The 12370-nt window shown below is 36.7% G+C and overlaps 1 protein-coding gene across 1 annotated transcript in view; it reads right to left on the reverse strand.

Annotated features, from left to right (window-relative positions):
* Positions 1-33: 33 nt before the first annotated feature.
* The window catches only part of MIB1 (MIB E3 ubiquitin protein ligase 1), a gene marked incomplete at its 5' end in the record, with an annotated part of 124463 nt that continues 112126 nt past the window's right edge, over positions 34-12370 (reverse strand). Inside the window, 4 exons of the mRNA XM_080822247.1 lie at positions 34-328; positions 4069-4169; positions 5446-5559; positions 9935-10013. Of these exons, the coding sequence (XP_080678373.1) occupies positions 188-328; positions 4069-4169; positions 5446-5559; positions 9935-10013 (435 nt within the window). The 3' untranslated portion in view covers positions 34-187. The remainder of the gene's footprint in view (positions 329-4068; positions 4170-5445; positions 5560-9934; positions 10014-12370) is intronic.

A 12370-nucleotide genomic window follows, 5' to 3' on the forward strand; every position in this document is an offset into this window, starting at 1 on the left:
AAAGAAACAAAAACAAAAAACCACAACTTCAAACACTGTTTTGTAGAGGTTTTTTGTTCTGGCACATTTACAGTCTAATTACACTCTAGGAAAGAAACTATGATATTAAAAATTAATTCATTAGAACCTCCTTAATGGCTTACTAAGAGCTCATGACCAAATACTTCAGCTAAGAAAACACAATTTCTTAATACAAAAGAATCCTTCGTTCAATAGCCTTGCGACAAATAGGACATTCACTCATTCGGTCTCCACAGAGCTGGCATGTTCCATGGCCACAGAGGAAAATCATATTCTTCAGACGATCCAAACACACAGGGCACATGGTCTGGAATGTGAGATAACAAAGTAATAAATGCTGAGACATTTTATGGTTTGAAACTGTAATAGGTAACAATTTTGTAACATCATTTTCTTTTGCTGTTTCAATCTTTTGTTACTCTAAAATTAAAAAAAAATTAATCTAAAAAAATTTATTTTTTCCCCAAGATTTTATTTATTTATTTCAGAGAGAGGGAGTAAAAGAGAGACAGCACAAGAGGCGGGAGGGTCAGAGGGAGCAGTAGATGCCTCGCTGAGCAGGGAGCCCAATGTGGGACTGCATTCCAGGACCCTGGGATCATGACCTGAGCTGAAGGCAGACTTAAGTTTAAGTGACTGAGCCACTGAGATACCCAATTTTAAAAATTTTAAACAGTTAAAATGTCATCCCTATAAAATAGAAATATTGGTTGTACTGTCAAGACTATATCAAAGGCACTACCTAAAATAAATACTATATAAAATAAAAAATGCAAATGCCATGGGGTGTCTGGGTAGCTCAGTTGGTGAATCGACTACCTTTGGCTCAGGTCACGATCCTGGAGTCCTGGGATCGGGTCCCACATCAGGGTCCCCGCTCGGTGGGGAGTCTGCTACTCCCTCTAACCCTCCCCCTTCTCGTGCTCTCTCATTCTCTCTCAAATAAATAAATAAAATCTTTTAAAAAATGCAAATGCCAAAATCCAATAGGAAATGGACAAAAATAGCCATATTTAGTCTAATTCCCCAACTCTGGGGTACTATGCTGTTCTTGTATGAAAATATGACAATATATCAAGCCTACTGGAGAAGGGGAGCAGTGAAGAGATGTCCCTAAAAACACATGCCACACACTATGATACAATCTCAGCCCTATTATCACTCCCACTTTAAAAACGAGGAAATTGAGGCTTTGGTGGGGCTAAACACTTTCCACGGTGTGAACGGGGTTCTGGGGCCCAGAGCTCTTGCTCTGAAACATGCTTCCCTGGATTACTATTAATGTAGAACCCCCTTAGGTTAAGAACAATTAGCCTTAGTTACATATTAATAAATGTAACTTCAGGAACTCAGGAAAATTTAGAAGTATGTTAGGTGTACTTCTGTGAAAACACTCTAGGAAAGATATTGATTCACAATAACATATTTCATACTTTATAGTTATAAAAATATATTTTACCTTAATATACCACAATACTTCATTCTGAATTACATCTTTTCCCAAATAACACAGAAATGAAATAACTAAAAAAGAATGTCTAAATCAATAAACCAAGCCTAAAGCCTATATAAAATATAGTTAACCAACTTCAACAATACCAGGGAGCATTGTGGTGGGTGGGGGAAGGAATTGTAATCTAAATTGTTAACCACAGTCTTCTAAAGTAAATTTTCACATTTATCTAACTTAAAGTTTGAGAAATAAAGTTGTAGAAAATTGTATTTTTTAATTTTAAAAAGCCAAACCAGTCTTTTAGTACCATTAAAATAGTTCCTTTCCCTTAAATTTTCATGAGTTATATGCAGTTAATTAATAACTCTTATTTCCAAAAGTAAACACATCTGCCCACAGCCTAGGTTAAGTTACTTTGAGATTAATATATGCTTAATACCACATGATATTACACTGGGGTAATAGAAAGACTGGAGATTTAAAATTTAAAAAGGGTTATTCAGCTGCCTTGTCTTGGTAACCCTGAAGGGGTCCCTGCAAGAAATTTCATCAATCCTCAGAAAATGAATTTCCTATAATTGTTTTTAGTGACACAATATGGTCATGAAGATTATTTAAGGGAGAAAGAACTTCTTTGGAGAGCTAAACCTGGGTAAAGTTAGAGCTGAATTTTTAAGGATATGTAATAGGGCTCAAAAAGTGCCATTATTCATTTTAAGAACAATTTTAATTCACCAGTAGGAGACGAAATGCTTTTCACAGAAGATGTATTCATAAATCAGTTTTACCTTTCTGTAAGTGTCTCACGGGAAAGGAAATGAGATTCTGAGGAGCTTCAAGATTTCTGAAATGTTCTATTTTATATTAGAATGAGCAAAATATGTTCCTATTTTTATGTTCCTACATAAGAACTGGTAAATCCATGTTTATCTTGAATTCACTATACAGTAAGTATTACTAGGTGTAAGATTTCAAAAGAAAAACTAGCTTAGTCAGAGTTTTCATCTTTTCACATGGGTGTTTAAATTCCTAGTGTATATATATGTATGCTTCATTCTAAATTATTGTAGCTACCATATTACTCTATCACAAGGGTCATTAGTTATCCTATTGAGTGACTATGTTACTTTCTTATATTCAGTAGAAAAGACGAAAGTGATTATTAACACCTGCACGGTAACACTGATGTGATACCCCAACTAAAGAAATAACACCTTCTGCTTCTCAATCCTTTGGATCTGATTTAATTGCTGGGTCAAATGATAAGGCTGGGGCAGGTGGCAGACAGACTTTCTTACCTATTATATATGTAACAAGTTTTAACTAACTTCTTTATTTTACTGTTGCTGCTATTAAATACTGAGTAGATAAAAGAGTACTTCTGTTGGCATGTATAAGATATGAAGAACAAGTTTAAAGGATGGAATGCTACCCTATCTTTTGAAACTACTCCATACATCCTCCCAAATGCTTTCCATCTACCCCTCACTGATAACCAACTATTCTAAATATTGCATTTTTCTTTCCTTTGCTTTTCTTTATGGTGTGCGTGTGTGTGAGAGAAAGAGAGAGAAAATATATGTATGTGTGTGTGTGTGTGTGTATACTACTTTCTACCTAAGTATCACATCTACACAGAAATGTGCACAAATCATAAATGTACAGTTTGATAAAAGTTCACAAACTGATCAGATGTATGTAATCAGCACTTTATCTATCCCTCTATAAAGAAATGTCCCTTGTGCTCCCTTCCCGCCATCCTAGCCAAGAAAACCACTACCCTTGGTTTTAAACACCATCTGTACAATTGTTTCCAAGTTTGTGTCCCCAAACAATATCCTGCTTAGTTATATGATTATAATGACAAACTTTTCCAAAGTGTTTTTACTAATTTATATTCCCAACAGCAGTATGTGAGTTGCAGCTGCTACATATTCTAACACTTTGTACTGACAATTTTTAAACTGAGTTTTCCATGCAGTCAGGCAGGTGAGAAAAGACACCTAACTGTAGTTTTAATTTTCATTTCTTCTTCTTCTTTTTTTTAACGTAAGATCTATGCCCAAAGCGGGGCCCAAACTCATGACCCTAAGATCAAAAGTATATGCTCGGGGCACCTGGGTGGCTCAGTGGGTTAAAGCCTCTGCTTCGGCTTGGGTGATGATCCCAGGGTCCTGGGGTCAAGCCCCACATTGGGCTCTCTGCTCAGCAGGGAGCCTGCTTTCCCTCCTCTCTCTCTGCCTGCCTCTCTGCCTACTTGTGATCTCTGTCTGTCAAATAAATAAAATCTTAAAAAAAAAAAAAAAAAGAGTACATGCTCTACTGACAGAGCCAGCCAGGCACCCCAACTTTCATTTCTTGATGACTAATCTGACTGAGCATTTTTCACATTTATTGGTCATCCATGCGTTTCTTATTTTGGAAAGTACCTGATTAAATTTTTGAATCATATTACCTTTTGAAAATATTCAAATACCACAATTGATACCCTAATATAAACCATGATTACTACATAAGACACTAGTAGTTTTATAGAAAAATATTGAGTGCCATTCTTAGAATCATCATTTACCAAGAAGAAAAATCATTATTACCTGCTCTTTAATGTCCTGTAACTGCTGCTGCAACTTTTGCACATCTGCATTGACATTGGTATTATCTTTGTCCTTTTGTAACACTGGAATATTTCCACTTGCTATAATATAAATAAAACATTTTAATGTATGACTGTTTTGACATAGCAATAATTTTTTATTTCTAAAATTATTACTGCTTTATTAAAAACACAAGACTATTATTAAAGTCCTCTTTAAAATTTTCTCTCATTCATGGACAACAGATACAGTAGTGACATTCATATTATCCTCCTTCATTTATAGTCTTCTGAAAGAAACAGGTTTGCACATTATTTTCTAATTATATTTAACTCAGCTAGACAACAATCTACACAAAGATTTCTGGGTTTTCCAAGGTACTACCTGCTTCCTTTGGCAAGCTCACAAATACATTTTATGTTTCTTTTCTCTGCTCCTGCATTGTATGAACTGACGAATGTAGACAGCACAGCACTTTTTAGCCAGTTTTGGCAGCAAAAATTATAAAGTCTCTTAGAAGATGTTTACGAGAACACACAAAAACCTAGGCTTCTTCCCCCTTCCCAATCCTCCTTGCTACTGTTCCGAGATGAGGAACTCCATGAAAGAAAAGCTGTGATCAGTGAGTCTGGTAAATGGTGGGAAATTTTTTATTTCGATTTTAACTACTCTCCAGATTTTCACTCTTAACTCTAGTTAATTTGTCCCTGGGATTTTTATTCTACTCTACTGCTGATAAAGACAGAAAGCCCTGGGCAAAAGTGGTTATGCTAATGTTCTTCCTCATGTGCACACAGAACAAAAAATCAAAGATACCATCCAAGTTCATATCTAGTGCAGAGATGAAAAATATTTTTATACAGCTATAGTATTAAGAAGATTGAAAAGTAAATAACTTACTTTTTATTTTTCCACTTCTTCACTGAGTTACATTTCAGGATATCTACAGTTACTCTGTCCCAAATAAATACTACTCTATAAAATATGGACATGCACTAGGTAAAACCTGCTACACAAAGGAATGAGGCATTAATACTTGTGTAACTGAAAAAATAATTTGTAATACGCTATTCCGCCAAGATACACTAAATTTAATCTTAAAAAGAGCACATTTTCTTTAAGCAAGAATACAACAATTTTCTTTATATCCTACACGGAAGTTTCTCAAAACACAAATGCTTTAAGTTCTATCATAGTGTAAGCTAGAAAAATAAAATTTCAAGTTTCCTGTAACAAGAGCAAACCCCACCTGTTCCTCTGTAGATTCGGGTCACGTTCCCTATGCTTTACAAGGCAATAGTGTACTACACATGAGACGAGATCTTCATGAAAGTCCCATCAAGAAAACAAAGAAAAAGCTCAAGAAAATACACTTACAGATGTCATCAGAGGCATCTTCCGAACTTTTCCCTCCACAACACATAATGAAAGGCACTCTTCGTTCAACTACTGCCCGACACTGCACACACTTCTTCATCAGACTAGCACAGTCTGCGGAAGAACAATAGGATACTTCTTACAAGAGACAATGCAAACGAGGGCTGCCCTTCTCAGTTTTATAACTGAAATCTCACACTGAGATAAACATCAAATGACTTCTATGAATACACGATTCTACCTTCTTAAAATGTTATCAACCTATGAATGTATATTCTCTATAGGCAGCCTCTAGAAGAGAGAGGCCACTGTTATGAAAATAATGACATTTTCTAACACATTAGACAAACTTGAAAAGGGATTTTTCTGTTTGTTTTTTTAAATAAAAAATATTTCAAGATCTTAAGGCTTGAGAACAAAGGAGAAAGATATTTCTAAGTTTTAACTAATATAGAATTAAGTATACGGTTGCTCACATAAACTATGTTGAAGAATTCTCTTCCCTCTCTTTCTAGTAAACTGATGTAATCTAATAAGGAAATTGTTTAGTAACCACTTTTTCAATGTAGTGGTCAAGAAAACATCAGATATGTATCATAATGGACTTTCTAATATTTATATAACAGAGGAATGCTCTACCATCCCAAAGAAGAAATGCCTAAGCACAATTACAGGCTGTGGATTAATTCTACATCTAGTTTTTTGTTGTTGTTGTTGTTTTTGTTTTTTTTTTTTTGTTTTTTTAAGATTTTTATTTATTTATTTGGCAGAGAGATCCCAAGTAGGCAGAGAAACAGACAGGGGTTGAGGGGTGGAGGTGGGGCAGGGGGCGGGGGAAGCAGGCTCCCTGCTGAGCAGAGAGCCCAATGTGGGACTCAATCCCAGGACCTTGGGATCATGACCTGAGCTGAAGGCAGAGGCTTAACCCACTGAGCCACCCAGGCGCCCATCTACATCTAGTTTTTAATTATTTACAAAATAACATACAGTTCAATATATCCTTTCCTATTAGCATTTACTATGAAAGTATACGCCATATCCTTAGTCTATGCACCAAGTGTCTTTTTCATTTCAAAAACACGGAAAATAAATGACAACTGTGACAGGTATCCAGGGATAATTTATGATCAGGCACTAAACTTTAACAAAGCACAAAACCACAGACGTGGGCAAAATGGGGGACATACTCCCAATGACGCTTATGCCAGTGGACAGAGAAAGGTAATCAAGGCCAATCTCATGTCAAGGCCTAAAGAGAGATGGGTCTGATGCTGGTTTACGCATAATGCACTACTAGGTAGGAGCTAATGCTAATAGAAATCTCATTTGGGATTTGTCTTAAATCTGAGGGCAAATCTTTTTCTTAAAAATTTAAAGAACTAATTTAAGTGGCTCACTGCATAATATATAACCACAATTATCTCAAATTCTTTTAACTATTATGTTAGGTTGTTATATTGCTTATATAAAATCTTTCTTCCTTCCCTCCAAAACAGATACATTTTTTCCTCCTTCTGGCCTGTCAAGGCACTATTTTGTCCTCTTCAAGGTTCCAATACTCTGCTTCACATTCCTGGGATGTAGGTAATGGACTAAGTGCTTCACTATACAGTCCTCGAAAGACAGGCATTTTCCACCTCAATTTCATCTTCCTTAGCAAATAAATGTTTAACTATGTGTCTATACAATGGAGAAAACAACCTACTTCTTAGTGTTGTGAAAATAAATGAGGAAACACTCTAAAAGAGATTAAAATATCTGAAGCACCTGGGTGGCTCAGTGGGTTAGGGGTACGACTCTTGATTTCGACTCAGGTAATGATCTCAGGGTCATGAAATAAAGCCCCATGTCCAGCTCCATGCTAGATGTGGAGACAAACTGCTTAAAATTCTCCCTCTCCCTCTGCCCCTCCCTTGGTGCTTACGCGCACGCGTTCTCTCTTTCTTAAAAAAAAAAAATGTCTGGTACAAGGTGAGAGCTTAATAAAAGTTAGCTGCTACTCTTGTTACATATGAATGAAAAGACAATGTAAAAACTTTGGGAAACTCCTGGAGAAAGTACTGCAGCAAGGGCTGAAAATTTGTATTACCAACTACTCATAATAACCAGCTTTCAAGTCTCTGTTGGTCTCACTTAGGTCCAGGACGGGGGGGGGGGGGGGGGGGGTGGCTAACTACAGCCTCCAGGCCAAACCCAACAAGGTGCCTGTTTTTACTCAGACTTCTTTTTTTTTTAAAGTAGGCTCCACATCCAATGTGTAGCCCTAGGCACAGGGGCTTGAATTCACAGTCCTGAGATCAAGACCTGAGCTGAGATCAAGAGACAGATGCTTAACAGACTAAGCCCCCCAGGTGCCCCCAGGTACCTGTTATTGTAAATAAAGTATTAATGAAAAGCAGTCCCACCTATTCATTGACATATCTATCATCTATGGTTGTCTTTGCACTATAATGGCACAGCTGAGTAATAAGAAAGAGTTTTAAGTAGTTACTACAGAACACATGGCCCACAGAGTCAAAAATATTTATTATGTGACCCTTTAAAGAAAAAGTTTGCTAGCCCCTAGACTACGAAAACTTAAGTAACCTGAGCTCTTTTTACTTAAGATAGAAATCCACAAGTCCTCCTACAGTTGATAATAGCTATTATACTAGTCTTTGGAAAACAAAAACAATTATGTGAGGAGAATGTTACAGGAGGAAACCTCAATCCTTTCTTTAGCTGATGAGCTCCTATCAGAATGAAAAAAATCACCAAGGCTTAAAGCAAATCTATGCCAATGAGATTAATCTATCATACAATTTGTGTATTACTTAGATATTATATTGAAAATCAGTACCTACTGACTGAACTTCTTTAAGATTTTATTTATGAGAGAGTGAGCACACGAGCGGGAAGCTGGAGGGAGCGACAGAGGGCAAGGGAGAAGCAGACTCCCCACTGAGCAGAGAGCCCAACATGGAGCTCCACTGGGAGCTCGATCCCAGGACCTGAGATCATGACCTGAGCTGAATGAAGGCAGACACTTAACCAACTGAGCCACCTGGGCGTCCCTTGAACCATTTTAAAATAGGAAATACCATGCTTTACATTGAGCCCATTTAAGTAAGGTATAAGTTGTTAAACTTGCTTAAAATCCTTCATTGATAAATGAAAACAAAAGGAAGAGGAGAATGTTGAACAGTACATGAATATGTAAAGAACAAGGGGAAGTATAAACAGCAAAGGCGAGGATGTGGAGAAAGGGGAACCCTCCTACACTGTTGGTGGGAATGCAAGCTGATGCAGCCACTCTGGAAAACAGCATGGAGGTTCCTCAAAAAGTTGAAAATAGAGCTACCCCACAGCCCAGCAATCACACTACTGGGTATTTACCCCAAAGACACAAATGTAGTGATCTGAATGGGAACGTGCACCCGAATGTTTATAGCAGCAATGTCCACAATAGCTAAACTATGGAGAGAACCTAGATGTCCAACAACAGATAAATGGATAAAGAAGATGTGGTATATATACACAATGGAATACTATGCAGCCATCAAAAGAAATGAAATCTTGCCATTTGCAAAGACATGGTTGGAACAGAGGGTTTATGCTGAGCAAAATAAGTCAATAAGAGAAAGACAATTATCATATGATCTCTCTGATATGAGGAATTTGAGAGGCAGGGAGAGGGGATCCTGGGGGTAGGGAATGAAAAAATGAAACAAGATGGGATGGGGAGGGAGACAAACCTTAAGAGACTCTTAATCTCATGCAACAAACTGAGGGGTGCTGGGGTGCAGAGGTAGGGAGAGGGTGGCTGGGTGATGGACACTGGGGAGGGTATGTCTGTGGTGAGCCCTGTGGAATATGTAAGCCTGATGATTCACAGACCTGTACCCCTGGGGCAAATAATACATTATATGTTAATATTAAAAAAAAGAAAAAAAAAGCAAAGGCCTTTGAGAGAATATGTTTAAGAGATATTTTAAAGTATCACTTGTACTTTAATATATTCTCCCCAAAAGTCCTATAACCTCTTCTGACATAAAGATTAAGAAAGATTAAGAAGGCCAGACATTATAGCGCCAAATGGTTGCTGTGGTGGTTCTCAGTAGTGGGGAAAGTATGCAGGAGGGCAATATCAAGGTGAAGACAAATGAGGATGTGCTAATTTTAATTGTGAGCAGGGCTAGACTAAATGTTTCAAAATTCATTTTTGGAAATAAATTTCTATTGTGTGTGAGGAGATCATTTTGTGCTGATACAAATGAATCAAAAGGTGAGTTAGTAGAAGATAGCTTATTCTGTCTTTGCTAACACTCAGGAGCAAGGAAGGACACAGGTGACATTATACATAGTACAGAGGAAGAGATGGAAGGTACTATGGAGGCCACCAGTGTTTTTGTTCATGGGTTATTAAAACAAAACAAAACAAAACACTCCAAGCTATAATTTGTTTTATTTTCTATTTTTATACTGAGTAAGTTTTGTATAGGCTACTTACTCTCACAAGCACACATGTGTCCGCAAGGCTGAAAAAGAACAGCTGCTTTCTTGTCAGAGCATACCACACATTCTTCAATCTACAAAAAAGTGATTACAGCACAAGTGTGAACATCTATAGATAAATCTCCTAACTCTAACAGTTCCTTTTGTATCCAAGTGTATTTCCTCTATACGGCAACACTCTCAGCACAGGAAACTTAACATGTACTCCTCCTTGGTCCTCTATTCTTTTGGTTACTCTTTTTTTTACCCTTATATACCCTGACCCTTCACAGGTTCTATTTCCATATTAGTCTCCCTACCTGTCCCAAAGAATGATAAAGAAAACTACATTTCCTCTATGGTAAGAAAGACCAAGACTTTTTTTTCCCAAAAGCTAATTTGACAGAAAAATTCAAAAAACAAATAAAGAAGTATAAAAATAAATATAAGATAAGCTAGGTTTCTAATATTAATAAAAACCCAGTCAGATTAGCAGACGGCCAGAACCCATGTGGAATTTCTGTTTGTTCACATAGGAGGAACTTTCCCCGGACTTGGTTAGCTCCCCCACACTGGTGGGAGTGCTTGGCTTTGGGCTGTTCTTTCTCCCTAATCTCTAAAGCCACAAGTCTTCCACAACCTATTCATAATTTCCCTCAATTTTACTTCATCTCCACTTCTTCAGAGTTTTGAGTGCATAGCTACTTCTTAACCTGGCTCTTGGCTTTTCTCACCCCCACCCATCCCACTGCCCTTGCTTTGCATTCATCTTTCATCTGTTCTCCCCTCTTCTGATACACGTTCACATTTACCTATATCTGTGCCACTTCATAATACTGTCCAAAAGTGATGACCATCAGTCACCTATAATCTCACCTAACTAATCAAATAGCGTACACATGCTCTCCACGGACTCTCCCAATTTATACCTTGCTCTGTATGTAGAATTTCCATAGCTGAGTAACAGGGGAAAGAAGTAAGACATGGTGGGTTGATTTTGTATTCCTAGATCCTTTATATTCCTAGATTCAAACTATAGCTCCACTAATAACAAATATATCTAACATTGTTGAGCCACAGCTCTTTTTATCTGAATGATAAAGAACAACCTTTCTTCACAGGGTAGTAAACGGTTAATCAGGTATTATGTATGGAGTGTTTAGTTCAAAACCTAATACAACATCAGTGTCCAAAGCATGATAATTCTTTTCTTCTCTCTATACAGTGATGTGCTATTTCTTAAAAGATTTCCAAAGCAATTGTTTATACATCTGAATTGTTCAAGTTTAAAATAATCTAGCAAATTGATTAAATAATCATTTACTTACCAAATCCCCTAATATATATAATATGTGTATATATATATTTTATGTATTAAAAATCTTTGTAGCCTTAACTTTTTCCCCTTTGGATTTTTTCCTCAGGTTATATTCCCAGGAAAAGAATGACCAAATAAGAGTACTTTACTGTAAAGGCTCATAAATATTGTCAGGATGGTCTCTCAAAATCATGAACCCATTTATTCCACCACCAGCAGTGTTTAAGAGAGTGTTCATTTTCCACTTTCCTGGCTAGCATTTGTAAAATTTTACTTATGCTAATTTGATAGGAATGGTTAATGGTAATTCATAATTTTTTATTTACATTTCTTTAATTGCTAAAGAGACAAAGCTTGTTTATTCCCCCTTCCTCTAAATACTAGTTTAAATAATTTGTTGTATCTTTAATGAAGATGTTCATTATCCTTTAACCACTTGGGGTCACTATTTCTTTATATTCAAAGGCTCTGCAGCTAACCTGGCAAATCTATCTGGTGGGTATATTACTTTTTGTACTTTTCTACAGGTTTGAAAATTTCTTAATCTGAAAGTCAAACTGACAGTCTACTAATTCTTGGAACTGAAAAGTGGTCTAAAACAGAATGACAGCATATTCCTCCCTTTCTACCTCCCTGTTCCATCAATCTTCCCTCTGTAGACAGTTGTTAATTGTGTCTATCACCACACAGCAGAAAGAACAAGGATTTAAAAATCAAGAGATCTATGTCTGATATTCTGAGTGAATGTCTCTGAGCTTCAATTTTTTCAACTGTGAATCCTAGAACTGGGGTTTCCAGCAGGCAACCTGGGGCTCTAAACTCACTTATATCTCTCTTAAAGCACCTACTCCACCTTATAGGGCAGAGTAGCTTAATCTAAGTCTCAGTAGGTTACAATTTTTTAGTAGGGAATTATGTATACCTCTGTCTTCACTACAAAACAAGGGCTCAATAAAGATTTGCTGAAATAGGGTTTAATCTAACACAAAAAGTTTCAAGCGTAACAGCAGAATATACAGATCAATCTAAAAATAAGAAAATGGCTTAAATTCTTTCAGATTCATTCCCAAACTGTTGCTTAGAAGGAACAGTCTTCTAGTCTTAAGGTTCCCTATGAAAGTGTACAAATCACTG

This window comes from Martes martes, assembly GCF_963455335.1.
Source record: "Martes martes genome assembly, chromosome: 13".
Lineage (NCBI taxonomy): Eukaryota > Metazoa > Chordata > Mammalia > Carnivora > Mustelidae > Martes > Martes martes.